We start from the raw sequence: 20,200 nt of genomic DNA on the forward strand, positions 1-20,200 counted from the left end.
TGAATTTAATCGCATGCCGTTCGGACTCTGCAACGCATCCGGTACCTTCCAGCGGCTGATGGAATGCTGCCTCGGACACAAGAACTTCGAGACCGTCCTCCTGTACCTAGATGATGTGATCGTCTACTCAAAGACTTACGAACAACACTTAATAGACCTGGCAGAAGTGTTCGAAGCCTTATCCAGGTATGGCATGAAAGTCAAGCCATCCAAATGTCACCTTCTCAAGCCAAAGGTACAGTACCTGGGACACATCGTGAGTTCGGAGGGAGTAGCACCAGATCCCGAGAAAATAAGTGCCATAAGGGATTGGCCAAGACCTACCAGCGCAAAAGAAGTGAGACAATTCCTGGGATTGGTGGGTTACTATCGCAGATTTATAAAAGGATTTACCAAGTTGGCAGCACCCTTGCAAGACACCTTGGTAGGGCAGACGAAGAAACCTTCAAACCGAAACCCTCCTTTTCAGTGGAACGACGAAAGGGAAGACTCCTTTGAACAACTAAAGAAGGCACTAACCGGAGAAGAGGTTCTGGCATACCCAGATTACCATAAACCTTTCATCCTCTACACCGATGCCAGTAATGTGGGACTAGGAGCGGTGCTGTCACAAAAGCAAGAAGGTCGGGAGAAAGTCATCGCCTTTGCAAGTAGAAAGCTCCGGCCTACTGAAAGAAATTCAGAAAATTACAGCTCCTTCAAATTGGAACTACTGGCAGTAGTTTGGGCTGTGACGGAGCGTTTCAAACACTATCTGGCCGCTGCAGAATTTATTGTCTATACTGACAACAATCCGTTGACCCACCTGGACACAGCCAAATTAGGTGCGTTAGAACAGCGATGGATAGCCCGGTTATCTAATTACAACTTCATAATCAAGTATCGAGCAGGTCGCAAGAATGGAAATGCCGATGCCCTATCCTGGATGCCACACTTGAGAGATGTAGAAGAGGAAACGGGGGAGCTTGAAGAAATTGAACTACCAGCCTTCCATCGTCCCAAGGCAAAACATCATCAGTCAAGTACCTATCAGAAACAACAAGAGGTGAATTTTAATCCGTTAGCACACCATAGATGGGCTGACACCCAAGACAGCAATCCGGCTGTGAAGTTGGTGAAGGAACTGTTGACTGAGCAAAGTGCATATCCCTATGAGGATGCCCCAGAAGAGACCCATCAACTCTGGAAAGAGAGAGGCAAAATGTTCCTGTATCAAGGGAAGCTCTGTAGAAGATACACCAATCCGAAAACACATGAATTGGTTTGGCAGATTATTGTGCCTAAACAAGATGTGAAGATGGTCCTCGAAGCTTACCATAATGGTGCTGGTCACTTCGGTTGGAAAAAGTTAGAAGTACTTCTAAGAGAAAGATTTTATTGGGTCGGGATGAGAAAATCAATCGAACAGTGGTGCAGAAATTGTGGCCCGTGTAACCTCAGAAGAAACGATCAAAAGAACCAAAGAGCACCGCTGCAGCCCATAATCACCAAACAACCACTTGAACTTGTAGCCATGGACCACGTGAAGTTGACACCAAGCCGGTCCGGCTATGTCTATGCCTTGACCATCGTGGACCATTATTCACGTTTCTTGGTAGTAGTACCCGTAAAAGATCTGACAGCAAAAACAGCAGCCAAAGCGTTCCAAACGTACTTTTGTAGACCCCATGGATATCCGGAACAGGTTCTCACCGACCAAGGTACAGCCTTTGAATCAGAGATCTTCAGAGAATTCTGTAATATGTATGGTTGCAAAAAGATCCGGACGACGGCCTATCATCCACAAACAAACGGCTTATGCGAGAAGATGAACCATATTGTAATAGACCTACTAAAGACTTTACCTGAGACAGAAAGGAATCAATGGCCAGAGAAATTGCCTGACTTGGTGGATCTGTATAATCATGTCCCGGTGAGCTCCACCAACTGCACCCCAGCTTACCTTATGCGTGCAAGACCCGGCCAATTACCAATCGATCTAGAAATGGGAATTCTGAAACCAGACGCAGAAGTTCAAGACTCCAATTGGGATATCATACGGCAAAAGCAGTATCGCCAAGTGCAAGAGAGTGTGGAAAGAAGCCTTCAGCAAACTAGAGAAAGACAAGAGCGAACTTTCAACCAGAATGCTCTAGCGACCCCATTAAGACCGGGTGACCAAGTGCTCAAGAGAAATCGTCGAACCAATAAACTGGACAATCAGTGGGAAGCCGTACCCTACACAGTTTTACCAACAAGAGTGGATAATCCTAAAATGTGTCTCATTAGCAAAAACGGAGGCTTAACATCTGTACTAGTGTCAAGAGACAATCTTAAATTATGTCCGGAAGCATTGAAAGAGCCAGACGTTGTCCAGCCAGAACCAGAAGTTATTCAACCCATACAGGTTCAACCAGTAAAGGAAAAAGAAGAGGAAGTGTATCACACCTGTATAGGAGACTTTCCCAAAACCCTACTAACATACCATGGTGCAGTAGTGGTTCCCATGGTGGCCTTTTACCCAACACCGAACCCAATACCAGAAGTCCCAAGACAGGAAGAGGCTGACCCCGTACTACAGGAGGTTCCAGGCCAGGAAGAACAGATTCCTGGTCAGAGTAATCCCATTCACGGTGGACTTGCCAACTCCATAGTTATGGAATTATCTTTAGCAGAGCAGGCAGATACTACATCCGCAGTAGACAGTAGTACACCACATGAAGAGACACCGCTATTACGTAGATCACAGCGTAGTACCCAGGGTCAATTACCGGCCAGGTATGCAGATTACCAACTATAAAGCTCATAATGTGAATTGTATATATGTTATGCCGTATATAGTTAAACAGAAAATGTAGTATAGTCATTGCTATCAGTCTGCAACGTTTAAGCCCAGTGCCTACAGAGACTTGTCTGTATGAACTTATTGCATATTCTTGAACTTTTTATCAGCCCGGAGGCACTAAATCAAAGCTCCGGAAAGACTGCTTTTTGAACTTTGCTTTTTGCTCTTTTTGAACTTTCTTTAGACTTTATATTGATAACTCCGTTGGAAAAATGGAACTAAATTCCTGGACACTAAGTACAGTGCCGTTCCTAATACCTTCAAGGATAGAACTGTATTAATGGACGCTATTTGAAGTGACTTTTTACAGAACTCTATTTTTGTTTCCTTGAGTGGTTTTTGTAACTTTTCATTTTTAAGACTCTGTACATATTAATTGTTATTTCAAAATGTTATTGTCCCACAGTCCCGGAGTACTGTTCTTAACTAAGGGGGAATGTGGCACCCCTAGGGGTATTTGCCACAAAAATAGTTACTGACAGTAAATACAAATACTAAATTAGCAAGACTGCACTACCACCTCCGGCCAGAAGGGGGAGCTCCAGAGACTCCCCTTGATCCATTCTGGTCTGAGAGAAGAAATGGCAGTTGGGCCAAGGAGCTGAAAGTGAGAGGTCATACAGTTGAATATCTAACAGCCCTGTGACTGTTACCAGGCCTAAATCACCGGCCTGAGGAGAAGAGGGATAGAGAAAAAGGACATTGTGAGAACCGGGTAGCATTAATCACTACCCAGAACAGGCGCAAAGACGGATACCGGATCCGTGGCTGTATTCATTATATATAATACAGCAACCGGAAAAACGTGAGGTGATATCAGCTTCACTAGGGCCGGACGCAGCAACAGACACAGAGTTTAGCGGTACTCCCGGAGGGGGTAAGCTGATAAAAGGACTCGGGTTGCCCGTCGAACCAGGACCCGGAGGGGACAGATTGGGCCGGCAGCCAGTTCACATACAGCAGCAGGGCCACACAGAAATTGCGCACAATAAGAGGCGAAGACCCCGGCAGGGTCAAAGTAACTCAGAGTTCCCATACAGACTCCGGTGACAGGACTGGTTGTAAATCCTTTTATGTTAAAGTAAACTGGTTAAACGCTTCAGTGCCTCAGACTTTCATTTGGACAATAGCTATCTATCCAGGATCAGGATCATCACCCCTGAGAGAACCTGCTGCTGATCAAGTAAGTGCCTGCTCCCTCACGATACCCCTTACACTGTGCATTGCCTGAGGCTACAGCACCGGGTCAAGCCACCCGTGACATCCCCCTCAAGAGACAGACTCCATTGGTCCGGTGCTGGGTATCCCGGTCTCCTGGGCGTCACAAAAGCATATCCCAGAAGATATCGTTCACAAAGTCTTGGAAAACGGCCGGGGCATTACAGAGCCCGAAGGGCATCACCAGATATTCATAGTGCCCATCCCTGGTGTTAAAAGCCGTCTTCCATTCGTCCCCCTCACGGATGCGAATCAGGTTGTAAGAACCCCGCAGATCTAGTTTAGTAAATACCCTTGCTCCCCGAAGCCTATCGAAGAGCTCAGATATCAAGGGCAAAGGATACTTATTTTTAACGGTGATGGCGTTAAGACCCCTGTAGTCTATGCATGGACGTATTTCCCCATTCTTCTTCTGCACGAAGAAGAACCCTGCCCCAGCAGGTGACACTGACTTCCTAATGAATCCTCTTGCCAGATTTTCCTGGATGTACTGTGACATTGCCTCCGTCTCCGGGAGAGATAGCGGATAGACTCGACCCTGGGGAGGCTCAGCACCAGGCAAGAGATCAATAGGACAGTCATAGGGGCGATGGGGCGGAAGGATCTCCGCCGCCTTTTTGGAGAACACATCTGCATAAGACCAATACTGCTTGGGGAGAGAGGAAAGATCTGCGGGTACCTCAGTAGTAGCAACCTGAACGCACTCCCTCTGACACCTACCCCCACAAGATTCGCCCCATCCCAAGATTCTGCCAGAGGACCACTCGATATGAGGAGAGTGGTACCGTAGCCAAGGTATTTCCAACAGGACCTCATCAATTCCCTCAGGAATGACGAGCAGAGATATAATCTCCTGATGAGATGGCGACATGGACAGAGTAAAAGGCATGGTCTGGTGTGTTATCTGTGAGGGCAGTGTTGACCCATTCACCACTCGTACCGTTACTGGTTGAGCTAGCATAACCAGGGGTATTGCGTGACGTTGGGCGAAGGCAGAAGACATAAAATTGCCCTCCGCCCCAGAATCCACGCAGAGCTCTACCGAGTGGGAGAATGAGCCTATAGTAATTGTCCCCTTAAAGGACAATTTAGAGGCAAACGTCGCCGTGTCTAGTGCACCTCCACCTACTACCACTAGACGCTGACGTTTCCTCGACCGCTGAGAACATCTGGTGGCTAGATGTCCCGACTGCTGGCATACATGACAGACCTTGAGTGCACCTGCGGTCCGGGACTTACAGGTCCTTCTCAAAAAATTAGCATATAGTGTTAAATTTCATTATTTACCATAATGTAATGATTACAATTAAACTTTCATATATTATAGATTCATTATCCACCAACTGAAATTTGTCAGGTCTTTTATTGTTTTAATACTGATGATTTTGGCATACAACTCCTGATAACCCAAAAAACCTGTCGCAATAAATTAGCATATTTCACCCATCCAATCAAATAAAAGTGTTTTTTAATAACAAACAAAAAAACCAACAAATAATAATGTTCAGTTATGCACTCAATACTTGGTCGGGAATCCTTTGGCAGAAATGACTGCTTCAATGCGGCGTGGCATGGAGGCAATCAGCCTGTGACACTGCTGAGATGTTATGGAGGCCCAGGATGCTTCAATAGCGGCCTTAAGCTCATCCAGAGTGTTGGGTCTTGCGTCTCTCAACTTTCTCTTCACAATATCCCACAGTTTCTCTATGGGGTTCAGGTCAGGAGAGTTGGCAGGCCAATTGAGCACAGTAATACCATGGTCAGTAAACCATTTACCAGTGGTTTTGGCACTGTGAGCAGGTGCCAGGTCGTGCTGAAAAATGAAATCTTCATCTCCATAAAGCATTTCAGCCGATGGAAGCATGAAGTGCTCCAAAATCTCCTGATAGCTAGCTGCATTGACCCTGCCCTTGATGAAACACAGTGGACCAACACCAGCAGCTGACATGGCACCCCACACCATCACTGACTGTGGGTACTTGACACTGGACTTCAGGCATTTTGGCATTTCCTTCTCCCCAGTCTTCCTCCAGACTCTGGCATCTTGATTTCCGAATGACATGCAAAATTTGCTTTCATCAGAAAAAAGTACTTGGGACCACTTAGCAACAGTCCAGTGCTGCTTCTCTGTAGCTCAAAAGTGGCTTTACCTGGGGAATGCAGCACCTGTAGCCCATTTCCTGCACACGCCTGTGCACGGTGGCTCTGGATGTTTCCACACCAGACTCAGTCCACTGCTTCCTCAGGTTCCCCAAGGTCTGGAATCGGTCCTTCTCCACAATCTTCCTCAGGGTCCGGTCTCCTCTTCTCGTTGTACAGCGTTTTCTGCCACATTGTTTCCTTCCAACAGACTTACCATTGAGGTGCCTTGATACAGCACTCTGGGAACAGACTATTTGTTGAGAAATTTCTTTCTGGGTCTTACCCTTTTGCTTGAGGGTGTCAATGATGGCCTTCTTGACATCTGTCAGGTCGCTAGTCTTACCCATGATGGGGGTTTTGAGTAATGAACCAGGCAGGGAGTTTATAAAAGCCTCAGGTATCTTTTGCATGTGTTTAGAGTTAATTAGTTGATTCAGAAGATTAGGGTAATAGGTCGTTTAGAGAACCTTTTCTTGATATGCTAATTTATTGAGACAGGTTTTTTGGGTTATCAGGAGTTGTATGCCAAAATCATCAGTATTAAAACAATAAAAGACCTGACAAATTTCAGTTGGTGGATAATGAATCTATAATATATGAAAGTTTAATTGTAATCATTACATTATGGTAAATAATGAAATTTAACACTATATGCTAATTTTTTGAGAAGGACCTGTAGATCCCACTTGTGACACTTCCCTGGCCTCATGTGACTCAGGAACCAGGACCGGAGATTCCAGAGGTTTGGCGAAGGTAGGAGCCAGCCGAAACCTCTGCCTACACTGGGCTCGCTCTAACCTTCGCTCATTAAAACGGAGGTCAATTCGAGTGGAGACAGTTATTAACTCCTCCAGTGTGGCAGGAATCTCCCTAGTGGCCAGAGCGTCCTTAACGTGGTCAGCCAGGCCCCTCCAAAATATGGGGATAAGAGCTTTATCTGACCAATCCAGCTCAGAAGCTAAAGTGCGGAATTGGACGGCAAAATGACTGACCAAGGACTCACCCTGAGTTAATGCCAGCAGTTGGAGCGCAGTATCATGGGTGACTTGAGGTCCTAAAAAGACCTGTTTCAGAGTGCTCAGAAACAGCGGAGCACTCTGCACCACATGATCGCCACGCTCCCACAGCGGCGTAGCCCATTCCAACGCCCTGTCCGACAAGAGAGACACTATAAATCCCACCTTAGCCCGCTCTGTGGGAAAACGTGCAGCCAGGAGCTCGAGGTGAATAGAGCACTGACTCACAAATCCCCTACAAAATTTGCTATCACCAGAAAATTTTTCTGGCAGCGGGAGGCGAGAAAATGTCGGAGCAGGGGTGGCAATGGACAGGGTTGCTGCAGCCACGCTAGCAGCCTGTACAGCAACTGCGGTAACATCCACAGCTGAGGTTGCACTCTCAAGAGCCGCCAACCTACCCTCCAGCTGCTGGATATACCGCAAGGATTGCTGTTTGTCCGTCATTACTAGCCAGACCCTGGCGCTAGTGTAATGTTAGGGCTAGCGGAACGCACCAAATAATAAGACAGATAGAGTATGGTGCGTTCGCAGCCCGGGGTCCACCGTGCAGAGATGGAACCTGCTGCCAAGTAATGACGGACTATATGGCGGTACTCATAAGTATACACACGTGGGTTAAACTTCACCCAGCGTGAAAGAAGCGATCCTGTTGCGTCACAGGACCGCGGTACCGCACATAGAGCGCGAGCAAGTAGTCAGCGAACTCAACCCCAACTAGGATTGAAGTCCGATTAGACCCTTGCTGGCACAACACCGCAACTGGGTGTGTAAGGAAACTCAATAACAATTTTAAGGCACAAGAGTGCATGCGGTGCCGCACTGACGAACGCCGCTAACCACCCAGGCTTGGGTAAGGAAAGCACAGAGGAAGTGCACGGCGCCGTACTGGCGGTCACAGCAACTGGACGCTGTAATGTGTGATTAGTGCTGTAGGCTAAGTCGGGCGCTAGATAGCAGCCATACACCTTCCGCGAACAGACATTCAATAGGGTAGGGGTATCCAAGGACGACTTGCACTCACAACATACACACATTAACAATTGTACACTAGCGCATGGCCGTGCGGTCATGCGCAGTTTATATAGTTGCAGCACAGGAAGTGGCCACAGAAACTTTGCCCTTCCAAGACCTGCCAAGAGGACCAATGGAATGTGCTGCAGAGCCTGAGCATATGACCCTCGATCTCCAACGGGAGATCTTACCCTGGGCATGCTCAGTGTGTGCAGACAAGGACTTAGTCCCAGAGAAGTCCGCTTGCTGCTGACCAGCACTGGCTTTAATGGCAGAAGCTGAAGAAGCAGCAGTAACTCAGTACAGAGTGAGACTGAGCAAGACGCTGGGACCGACGTCCTTGCTGAGCAGACTCCACTGCGGCTGAATGAGAATGGGAGACCGCAGCGGAGATGGCTCGAGATTCCCCCTGTGCAGAAGCGGGAACTCGAGACCTAACACCCAGGGGGCCAGGTCCAGCTACTTAAAAATATTACATTATCCACATTTATAATTTATCTCTGCTTCTATACAACAATAAAACGGATAGTTTGCTACATGATTGATGAATGATGACATGCTTTCTGTACATACAGTCATAGCCAAAAGTGTTGGTATCCTTCAAATTGTTCCAGAAAGTTAAGTATTTCTCCCAGAAAATTTTTGCAATTATGCACGTTTTGTTATACACATGTTTATTTCCTTTGTGTGTATTGTAATAACACAAAAAAAAAAATGAAAAAAGGCAAAGTGGACATAATTTCACACAAAACTCCAAAAATGGACTGGACAAAATTGTTGTTGTAGCCAATCCGGGTAAAAACAAAAATACCTCTTTATTTTGCGATAATGCAACGTTTCGATCAATTGTAGGTCTTTTTCAAGTATGGTATACATTTTTCCTATTGCATTCTGATATCTGAAGTGCTGTCGGCTGTTGCTATTGTATTTTGTTGACAAAATTGTTGGTGTCTTTCCAAAATTGTGGGTAAACAACTTTGTTTAAGCCTGTGATGCTTGTTCAAACTCACCTGTGGCAAGTAACAGGTGTGTGTAATATAAACATCACTCCTGAAACCAGATAAAAAGGGGAGAAGCTGACTGAAGTGACTAAAGTGAAAAAAGTGTATTGTGCCAACTACTGCTCATTTGGGGGATGAGGGCTCACTCCTGCACAGGGGCCCACTGCAGGAGACACCTGTTCCTTTATGGGCCAGTCTGAGCCTGAATAGCAGTTAAATGTTTTTTATGAAAATTTCAAAGTGGTGACCTTGGTGGCCTGGTAGAAGAAAGCAGGAAAGGCTGAGCTCCTGACGACAGATCAAATACTGAATGTCTATCCATCTATCCATACTGAATGTCTATCCATGGGCATCACACACGCCGATCCAGCGATGACAGCGGGTGATCCAGCGACAAAATAAAGTGCTGGCCTTCTAGCTCTGACCAGCGATGTCACAGCAGGATCCTGATCGCTGCTGCGTGTCAAACACAACAAGATTGCTATCCAGGATGCTGCAACGTCACGTATCGCTGTCGTTCTCGTTCAAAAGTTGCTGAGTGTGACGGTACCTTTAGGGTATGTGCACACGTCAGGATTTCTTGCAGAAATTTTCCTGACAAAAACCGGACATTTCTGCCAGAAATCCGCGTGCGTTTTTTTCGGGTTTTTTTCATGCGTTTTTGACGCGTTTTTGGTGCGTTTTTGGTGCGTTTTTCCCAAATGCATAGAATAGCGGGACCAACGCAGAAAATCCGCAAAATTAATGAACATGCTGGGTTTTTTTACCGCGATGCGTTTTTTTGCGCAAAAAACGCATCTTGTGCACAAAACATGCAGAATGCATTCTAAATGATAGGATGCATAATGTATGCATTTTTAATGAGTTTTTATAGCGTTTTTACCGCGAAAAAACACAAAAAACCCTGAACGTGTGCACATAGCCTTAAAATATCAGGGGGGTGAGACACAGATCAGTCCTGTGTGGAATGATGATGTGTTCACAGCATCTCAGAGAGAAAGAAGAGTATATGGACTATGCTATCCTCTGTATGCTGGATTGTTGTACTTTTATCCTGTTACTGAACTGCATTCGTGTTCTGGACTATTTTATCCTTTGTGTGGTGGATCATATATGGACCTTTGGTATTTTTGCCTAAATAAAGGTCTTGGAGTTGCTCACTGTTCTCTTGCTCTGTTGATTGTGTGGTATCGGAGAAGGACCCTGTGACACATTGTGGACATGTTGCGGATTTTTTTCACGTTTTTTCTGCGTTTTTCGCTGTGAAAACGCTTAAAAAATGCTCCCATTATTTTTAATGGAATTCCGCATTGTTGTGCCCATGCTTCTTTTATTCTACAAATATAATTGTATTGGGACGCTCCGGAAAAAAACACGAAAAAAACGCGAGTGGATTTCCTGCGAAAGGAGTCCGGATTTGATCAGGAAAATTCTGCAAACATTCTGCAATGTGGGCACATAGCCTTAGGGTTCAAAATAATTCCCCTGATGTACGATTTCCCACAATATTAGAATACCACTCCTAAAAAAGTGAATTTTTATACAAAGTGTCTGATGGCAACACCAGTTCTTGAAAAACTGACAAGAAATGTAGCCATGTTGTTTGTTAATTTTCCTCTGAGCAACTGGTGATAAACTGTTACTAATTATCATTTTAAAACCTGCTCATACTTAACGTCACTTCTGACAAGTTTGCAATTGCTATTACAACTGATTTGCTCATATATAGCCGTATATATACAGGGTGGGCCATGTATGTGGATACACCTAAATAAAATGGGAGTGGGTGATGATATCAACTTCCTTCTTGTGCCACATTAGTATATGGGAGGGGGAAAATTTATCAAGATGGGTGGCGACCATGACGGCCATTTTGAATTCAGCCATTTTGGATCCAACTTTATTTTTTCCAATGGGAAGAGGGTCATGTGACACATCAAACTTATTGAGAATTTCACAAGAAAAACAATGGTGTGATTGGTTTCAACGTAACCTTATTCTTTCATGAGTTGTTTACAAGTGTTTCTCTTTGTTTACAGCCATTGACATGTCGCAGAGGTTAACACGTGAGGAGCGGATAGAAATTGTGTTGATCTCTGGTGAACATATTACCCGGGTCATTGCAGCAGATTTCAATGCAAGACACCCTGTGCAAGATAGCATGTTATTTAGGTGTATCCATATAAATGGGCCACCCAAAAAAGTTTGCCTCATCACTGAACATAATGTTCTGTGTAAACTAAAGGTCCTGTTCCAATTTTTGTTTTACCCATTCTGCATATGCAGCGCGCCGATCCGGGTCATCCTCTTTGAGATGCTGCAGCAGCTGGATTTTGTAAGGTGCCATTTGTGAGTAGCTAATATCCATCGAACGGATGTTCGACTGATGCCAGATCGGCGCGCTGAATTTGCAGAATGGGCAAAACAAAAATTGGAACAGGACCCTCAGTTTACCAGAACATTATATTCAGTGATGAGGCAAACTTTTCTGGGTGGGCCATTTATATGGTGGAGGACTCGGCCAATGGGACCGAGATGCAATGGGCAATTGATCGGTGTCTCGGGCCACATGCAAAATAAAAGAATGGAATTGAAAACCCATTTCACAATAAATGGAACTTATCCAACTGGTGCCCTGTAAAAGAAAAGATTCTAAGATCTGCCATAAATCTGTAAGGAACATATTAATATCCATTGGAATTTGTATCATGGTGTTCTCATTGTACACAAAGGAAATGGCACTATTAAATTCTAAAAATAAAGCTTTTGCGAATCAAGTCAGTAGAAATGTCCCTAGTACAATAAACAGGCCATAAAACAGTTTGTTTTTTTGGTGAGCCTATTATTGTGTCAAAACCTGATCCCACTACAGGATTCCATAGTGGTCTCCATGGGTCAGTGTAACCCTGTAAATCGTCATCAGAATCTCCCCTGCTCTCTGTATAAATATACCCGTGAGTGCGAAATCAGTCAGTAGAGGAAATATATATTATTATATACAACTAGATGGTGGCCTGATTCTAACGCATTGGGTATTCTAGAATATGTATCTATGTATGTATATAGCAGCCACATAGTATATAGCACAGGCCACGTAGTATATAGGAGCCATGCAGTATATAGCAGACAAATACTACATGGCCTGTGCTATATACTATGTGGCTGCTATATACATATTGTAAAATACCTGATGCATTAATACAGGCCACGCAATATATAACAGTGGCCACGCAGTATATAACACAGCCACGTACTATATAACACAGCCCACGCAGTATATAGCAGCCACGCAGTATATAACACAGGCGACGTAGTATATAACACAGGCCACGCAGTATATAACAGTGGCCACGTAATATATAGCCCAGCCAACGCAGTATACAGCACAGCCCACGACACAGCCCACATAGTATATAACACTGCCTATGTAGTATATAGCAACCACGCGGTATCTAACACAGCCCACGTAGTATACAGCAGTATGGGCACCATATCACTGTTAAAAAAAATAATTAAAATAAAAAATAGTTATACAGTATACAGGGATCCAGCGAAGCTCCGGCGATACGTGCACGGCTGCCATCTTCCGTTCCCAGGATGCACTGCGGAATTACCCAGATGACTTAGCGGTCTTGCGAGACCGCTAAGTCTTCTGGGTAATTTCGCAATGCATCGCCGGGAACGGAAGATGGCAGCCGGCGCGAGCGGTCCGGCGGACTACGGAGGGAGAGAATAGCAGGTTTTTGTTTTTTTTATTATTTTTAACATTACATTGCCTATGCGGCATCAATAGTAAAAAGTTGGGGACACACAGGGTTAATAGCAGCGGTTACGGAGTGCGTTACCCGCGGCATAACGCTGTCCGTTACCGCCGGCATTAACCCTGTGTGAGCGGTGACTGGAGGGGAGTATGCGGGCACCGGGCACTGACTGCGGGGAGTAAGGAGCGGCCATTTTCTTCCGGACTGTGCCCGTCGCTGATTGGTCGTGGCTGTTTTGCCGCGACCAATAAGTGACTTGGATTTCCATGACAGACAAAGGCCAGGACCAATGAATATCCGTGACAGACAGAAGGACAGACAGAAAGACGGAAGTGAACCTTAGACAATTATATAGTAGACTAGATGGTGGCCCGATTCTAACACATCGGGTATTCTAGAATATGCATGTCCACGTAGTATATTGCACAGCCCACGTAGTATATTGCCCAGCTACGTAGTATATTGCACAGCCCACGCAGTATATTGCACAGCCCACGTATTTTGCCCAGCCACGTAGTATATTGCACAGCCCACGTAGTATATTGCCCAGTCACATAGTATATTGCCCAGCCACGTAGTATATTCTCCAGCCACGTAGTATATTGCCCAGTCACATAGTATATTGCTTAGCCACATAGTATATTGCCCAGCCATGTAGTATATTGCTCAGCCACGTAGTATATTGCCCAGCCACGTAGTATATTGCCCAGTGACGTAGTATACTGCCCAGCCATGTAATATATTTCCCAGCTATGTAGTATATTGCCCAGTGACGTAGTATATTGCCCAGTGATGTACAGTAGTATACAGCACAGAGCCACGTAGTATATTGCCCAGTTACGTAGTATATTGCCCAGTCACGTAGTATATTGCCCAGTCACGTAGTATATTGCCCAGTCATGTAGTATATTGCCCAGTCACGTAGTATACAGCACAGAGCCACGTAGTGTATTGCCCAGTTACGTAGTATATTGCCCAGTCACGTAGTATATTGCCCAGCTATGTAGTATATTGCCCATCCATGTATGTCGCAGGTTTTAAAAAAAACAAAAAAAATATACTCTCCTTCCGAGGGCCAGTTGTAGTTCGATCACATGACCGTGACGTCATGGCAGGTCCTTGTCGCGCAGGACCTGTGATGACGTCGCGGTCACATGACCGTGACGTCATGGCAGGTCGTTCTCGCGCGGGGCCTGTGATGACGTCACGGTCAAATGGCCGTGACGTCATGGCAGGTCCTTCTTGCGCAAGCGCGCAGGGCCTGTGATGACATCGCGGTCACATGACCGTGACGTCATGGCAGGTCCTTCTTGCGCAGGCGTGCAGGGCCTGTGATGACGTCGCGGTCACATGACCATGACGTCATGGCAGGTCCTTCTCCCATACCACCGGAACCTGCCGCTTACAAAGAGCGGTCACCGGACCGTAGCCAGGAGCCGGAAAGGCGGTGGAAGGTGAGTATATAATGATTTTTTATTTTTTTTATTATTTTTAACATTAGATGTTTTTACTATTGACGCTGCATAGGCATCATCAATAGTAAAAACTTGGTCACACAGGGTTAATAGCGGCGGTAACGGAGTGAGTTACCCGCAGCATAACGCGGTCCGTTACCGCTGGCATTAACCCTGTGTGAGAGGGTGACTGCGGGGAGTATGGAGGGGGCGCTGATTGCAGGGGAGGGACTAATCGGACTGTGGCCATCGCTTACTGGTCGCGGCAGCCATGACAGGCAGCTGGCGAGACCAATCAGCGACTTGGATTCCATGACAGACAGAGGCCGCGACCAATGAATATCCATGAGAGACAGAAGGACCGACAGACAGAAAGACGGAAGTGACCCTTAGACAATTATAGTGTAGATAGGTTATAATGACACTACATTATATACTGTATATATATATACATGGACATCTAATGTTCGGATGATGGTGATAGAAGTAAATGTATCATCATTTTTGTATTCTCAACCACTTGTGGGAGGTTTCATGGAAGCAAAACTCCCTCTTTACTGGGCAAAACTTGGACAAGAAGAGTAAATAAGTCGTCTAAGAATGAGGTTCTGTTTCAACAGGTGCTAAAGAAAACATCGAAGGTAACAATAAAATGTAACAGTATTGCTGTTCTCATTGCACACACAGGACATACCATTACTGAGTTCTAAAAATGTTTTTGCGAATCGAGTCCATTTAAATACTTTTATGGCCAAAAATGACAAAAGTGTTCTCGTTGTGATACCTTTCGTAGTTTTTGGCCATGAAAGTATTTACAGCGATTTTTCTGGCACAATACAATTTTTTTATAGTGCAACATGTGAATCGAGACAGAAGAAATGTACTTAAAAGCAAATTATTAGTCACCAGTTTGGGCAAAGAATGAAAGATCTGTTTCAACAGGTGCTAAAGAAAACATCCTACAAGATAACAATAAAATGTAACACCATTGTATAACATTGTACTTTGTGCAAACAAAATGTGGACACCTATATTCAGGGGGTTTTGTACCTCTAGTTACATAATAAATGTAATAATAATGACCCAATTAAATAGCATTTTTTTTTTTAAGAGAACTGATATTTCGTATGGATCTAGTAAAATATTGACACACACGAGCTTTACTCATACGACAGAGTTCCCTATACAGTAAGGCCCCTTACATACTACAGGGCCCTAGAGATGTGACACCAAACCACACTGCTGTCAATGCATCACTACAACATTGTTTCTTTTTTTTCAGCACTGGTGTGGTGCCAATAATCTAAGGTCCCTGACCTTAGTCCTAAACTGACCATCCGCCATCTTCACCTTCTATCGGTGCAGCTCTAGTCCCAGACCGCCATCTTGTGACTGTCCGGAAGTCACAAGCTCCCAATGACAGTATATGAGAGCCGAAACAAGGCCCTCATAGACTTCCATTGAAAAGTGACCCCCGCCTCGCTCAACCAAAGACTGAAGCGATCCGGCAGGTCACAAACTGCTGGAGACCAACTGGAGCCGCGGTAATAGAAGGGAGATGACGGCAGCTGGAAAGGGGGCAGGAGATCTGGATTAGAAGCACCATTCCGGCACTGCATTAAAAAGTAACACTGGAGTGACACTTTAACTCTAGGATTGTAGGTTTGTGACTTGGTCATATCTTTATTAAACCGTTTTGCCTTCGGCTCAGTGCATTTTGAAGGCTTGTAGGAACTTAGTGAAACTTTTACAAGCTCTGGACAAGAAATCTGAACATCTGGGATATAGATACAACGCAAAAACAAAATGAAGTAGTCCAATATATAGTAAAATGAGTGCTAATGCTAGCATATAATAATAATCTAAGGCATATTGCCTCCAAACTGGATGGTAATCTCTGAGCACTGTGCACACTCAACAAATGTCAAACAACTTGCATCACGCTCACAATTCGACTATCTCACTAGGTGACTACAATAGGTGCAGATACATCGGACGAGTGCTATCTGATGATTTATCGGCCCAACGTTATAATATGGGACAGTGCAGATCTGCGGTTTTTTTTCCCTCAAGCTGATTCAGCATGCTGCGCAAATCAAATGGCAAAAGCACCCATTCAAGTTTATGGGGGCGTGGAAAACATCGGACTGCACTCACACAATGGAGAAGATAGAGAAATTATGTTCTACATCTTCTCGGCACCTGTGCTGCAAATTCAATCATCTGAGCGAAACAATCCAAATGCTAAGCTGGCACTCCGATAACACGCGGATCAGAGTTTGAGCCCAGCCTCATTTACATAATCGGCCCAATTCTCTCGCATGAGAGACTCATCGCTCGTGTGACCCCGGCCTAAGACCACCTTCACGCGTTCAGTGTTTGGTCAATATTTTAGATCAATATGTGTAAGCCAAAACCCACAATCAGAGGAAAAGTATAAGACCGGGGGTCACACGGCCCTATATTGTCTCATGCAAGAGAATCGGGCCGACTATGCTAATGACATGCGTTTGAGCCGAGGGTCAGTTTACGGTGATCCAATTCTCTTGCATGAAAGAATTAGAGCACAGGCGTGGAGAAGATGGAGACCTTAATTTCTCCATCTTCTCCATTGTTTGAGTCCGTAGATGTTTCACACGCATTCACAGATGTCTATGGCTACGTGTTATCCGAATTCCGGAGCATGCTAGTTGGTCTGTAGATAAAATGCCCCATAATATAACATTGGTCCGAGTGCGATCTGATAAAACATCAGATAGCACTCGGGCCATATCATACGCCTCTGTGAGCGTATAGAAACGCGTGCACCACTTTTTTGGCTTACACGTGCTAATGTAAAATACTGACCAAATACTGAACGTGGGCTCAATACTATAGACCAGAGGTCCCCAACTCCAGTCCTCAAGGCCCACCAACAGGTCATGTTTTCAGGATTTCCTTTGCATTGCACAGGTGATGCAATTATTACCTGGGCAAGACTAAGGAAATCCTGAAAACATGACATGTTGGTGGGCCTTGAGAACTGGAGTTGGGGACCCCTGCTATAGACAATCACATTGTCTTCTGCACATGCTGTATGTCAGGCAAGCTGAGAAATCCTAGTGCTGTCCACGGTGCTGAAGTAGTAGACCAGCCCCCAACTCTCCACACATAGATGGAGACATTTCCATCCATCAGAATTAATGTCCAGAGATGTAATTAGCAATCACCATCTCCAGTGCAATTAGTCACAACACGGGCAGCTAAGTGAAGCCATCAAATCCTCTGGAGAGAGGAACCAAGTTGACACAAAGTTGCAGGCGAAGCCTCCGAGCTTCCTTCTCCCATCCTCGGTGTCATCATCCCAAGGATGTACTCACCATGTTGACTTCTGAGACCATATCTATGCTGGCTATGGTTATCCTCATCCCCACATCAACAGGAGGGCCTGGGGAGAAGAAGAGGCAGACGTGTCATCACAGCAGCAATATGCAGAGTAATTCAGGATCCATCTTTTTTTTTTTTTCTATGACATTTTACCTTGTGGCTGTGATTATTGTGGGTGCATGAGATGTTCATACATTTATCACTAGTGGTGTCATTACCTCCAAAGTCTGGCCTCAGTCGGATGTCGTATCCCTTCAGCAATCTGTCCACCGTCTCTTTCACATATGACATGTTGCTTGGCTCATTAACACTAAGGAGAAGAAGAAGTATGGATCCTGGAGTCAGCACCGACATGACAGGCATCAGACCCAAGTCCCCTCCATCATCCCCAATATTCTACATGGACAGGGTAGCAATTAAGGATATGCAGATCTCTCTGCAGCACATCTCACCTCTGAGCACAGCACACCATGGCAATCAGCATAGGGAACGACACAATCCGGAAAGATCCTCCTCGGTTCTGCAGAGTCCACATTACTTTAAGTTGATAGCAAAAAAAAAAATAAAATAAAAAAAAATGTTCCTTAATGAGAGAAGATTCAACGAATGCAACTAAAGTCTGAAGCCAGGCGATAATTCCTAATAGAGAGGAGCATGCGCAGTGCGGGCAGCATCCACACGGACTGGGGAAGATTGAAAGGAGGGGGCAGTGGGGAGGAAGGGGGGGGGGGGGCACAGAAAAAAAAAAAGATGAAAAAAATGTCCAAGTCTCCAAAGGGTTAAAAGTTGAGTCTCGCTCTCAGTCCATGCAGGCCGGTGAGAGGGTGGTCGCAGGGCTCCGGTGCAGGCTCAGGGATGGGGGAGATGTGTGAGCATGGCTGGGACTGAGAGCTGAGGTGCTGGAGGACGTGCCGGCCGGGCGCCGCTGCTGGGGACGAGCCGTCAGCGTCTCTCCTTCCCTGAGCACGGTGCAGCCATTCCCCGGGAAGCTGCAGTGGCGGCGGCGGAGGAGACGGGCTCTACCTGATCACGATCTCTCCGATGCTGGGAGGGGGCTGGAGGAACACCACACAAACCAATTACTTCTGCTCTGCTATGTGGATGCAGGAAAGCTGGCCTAGAGACTGGGGCTCCTCACACGGAGAGAGGAGGAAGGCATCTCCTCCTCATCCTCCTCAGCGTCAGTGTGTGCTGCTGTGCGGGACACCTCTGCCTGTCCGACCGTCCACCTGTCCGACCGTCCACCTGTCCGACCGTCCACCTGTCCGACCGTCCACCTGTCCGACCGTCCACCTGTCCGACCGTCCACCTGTCCTGTCCTACCATCCGTCCACCTGTCCGACCGTCCACCTGTCCGACCGTCCGTCCACCTGTCCTACCGTCCGTCCACCTGTCCTACCGTCCACCTGTCCTGTCCTACCGTCCGTCCACATGTCCTACCTTCCACCTGTCCTACCGTCCGTCCACCTGTCCTACCTTCCACCTGTCCTACCATCCATCCACCTGTCCGACCGTCCACCTGTCCGACCGTCCACCTGTCCTACCGTCCGTCCAACTGTCCTACCGTCCACCTGTCCTACCATCCGTCTCCCTGTCCTACCGTCCGTCCACCTGTCCTACCGTCCGTCCAACTGTCCTACCGTCCACCTGTCCTACCATCCGTCTCCCTGTCCTACCGTCCGTCCACCTGTCCTACCGTCCGTCCAACTGTCCTACCGTCCACCTGTCCGACCGTCAACCTGTCCTACCGTCCGTCCACCTGTCCTACCGTCCACCTGTCCTACCGTCCACCTGCCCTACCGTCCGTCCACCTGTCCTACCGTCCACCACAGTCCTACCGTCCACCTGCAGGATTGGGTCACCGTGAGCACAAGTGTCTGCACACAGCATGCAGTGTGTGCATGTGATAGATTATAGATAGATAGAAGGATAGATAGATAGGGGGATAGATAGAAGGATAGATAGATAGATAGATAGATAGATAGATAGATAGATAGATAGATAGATAGATAGATAGATAGAAAAAAAAACACAAAAGTGAAAATAGAAAAATAGAGTCGGGTGCAGAGCCCCCCAGGCATAGACCAAACCATTATGGGACTGTGGAAGGTTCGCTTGATGGAGGCAGAGCTGAGGTGGAGCCTGGGTGGAGTCTCAAGGGGGCCCCGAAAATGTTGCCAGTATGGGGCCCCGAAATTCCTAGTGGCAGCCCTGTATCTATCTATCCCATATCTATCTATCATCCATCTATTCCATATCTATCATCCATCTATTCCATATCTATCTATCAATCCAAAAAACGGAGGCAGCACACCATTAGTAGTGGAAAAAGCAGGAGCTACTTTTATTAGCCCATCTCAGCAACGTTTCGGTTCTGGTAGATGTGAACCTTTTTCAAGCTTGA

General features: G+C 46.1%; 2 protein-coding genes across 2 annotated transcripts in view; one reads left to right on the plus strand and one right to left on the minus strand.

The window, feature by feature from the left end:
* GABRB1 (gamma-aminobutyric acid type A receptor subunit beta1) overlaps window positions 1-18,833 on the minus strand; it is an 890,147-nt gene extending 871,314 nt beyond the window's left edge. Inside the window, exons 1-3 of the mRNA XM_069744511.1 lie at window positions 18,249-18,833; window positions 18,015-18,106; window positions 17,790-17,857 (exon numbers count right to left, since the gene is read on the minus strand). Of these exons, the coding sequence (XP_069600612.1) occupies window positions 17,790-17,857; window positions 18,015-18,106; window positions 18,249-18,331 (243 nt within the window). The 5' untranslated portion in view covers window positions 18,332-18,833. The remainder of the gene's footprint in view (window positions 1-17,789; window positions 17,858-18,014; window positions 18,107-18,248) is intronic.
* Window positions 18,834-18,891: 58 nt separating this feature from the next.
* Window positions 18,892-19,713, plus strand: LOC138656891 (uncharacterized). The gene has a single exon (XM_069744232.1). It carries the CDS (start codon window positions 18,892-18,894, stop codon window positions 19,711-19,713), a length of 822 nt encoding a protein of 273 aa, XP_069600333.1.
* Window positions 19,714-20,200: the final 487 nt, after the last annotated feature.

This window comes from Ranitomeya imitator, chromosome 1 (assembly GCF_032444005.1).
Source record: "Ranitomeya imitator isolate aRanImi1 chromosome 1, aRanImi1.pri, whole genome shotgun sequence".
Lineage (NCBI taxonomy): Eukaryota > Metazoa > Chordata > Amphibia > Anura > Dendrobatidae > Ranitomeya > Ranitomeya imitator.

What these genes read in the sequence shown, in the direction of transcription:
- LOC138656891 (XM_069744232.1), top strand. Translation starts at nt 18,892, where the DNA reads ATGTGGATGCAGGAAAGCTGGCCTAGAGACTGGGGCTCCTCACACGGA.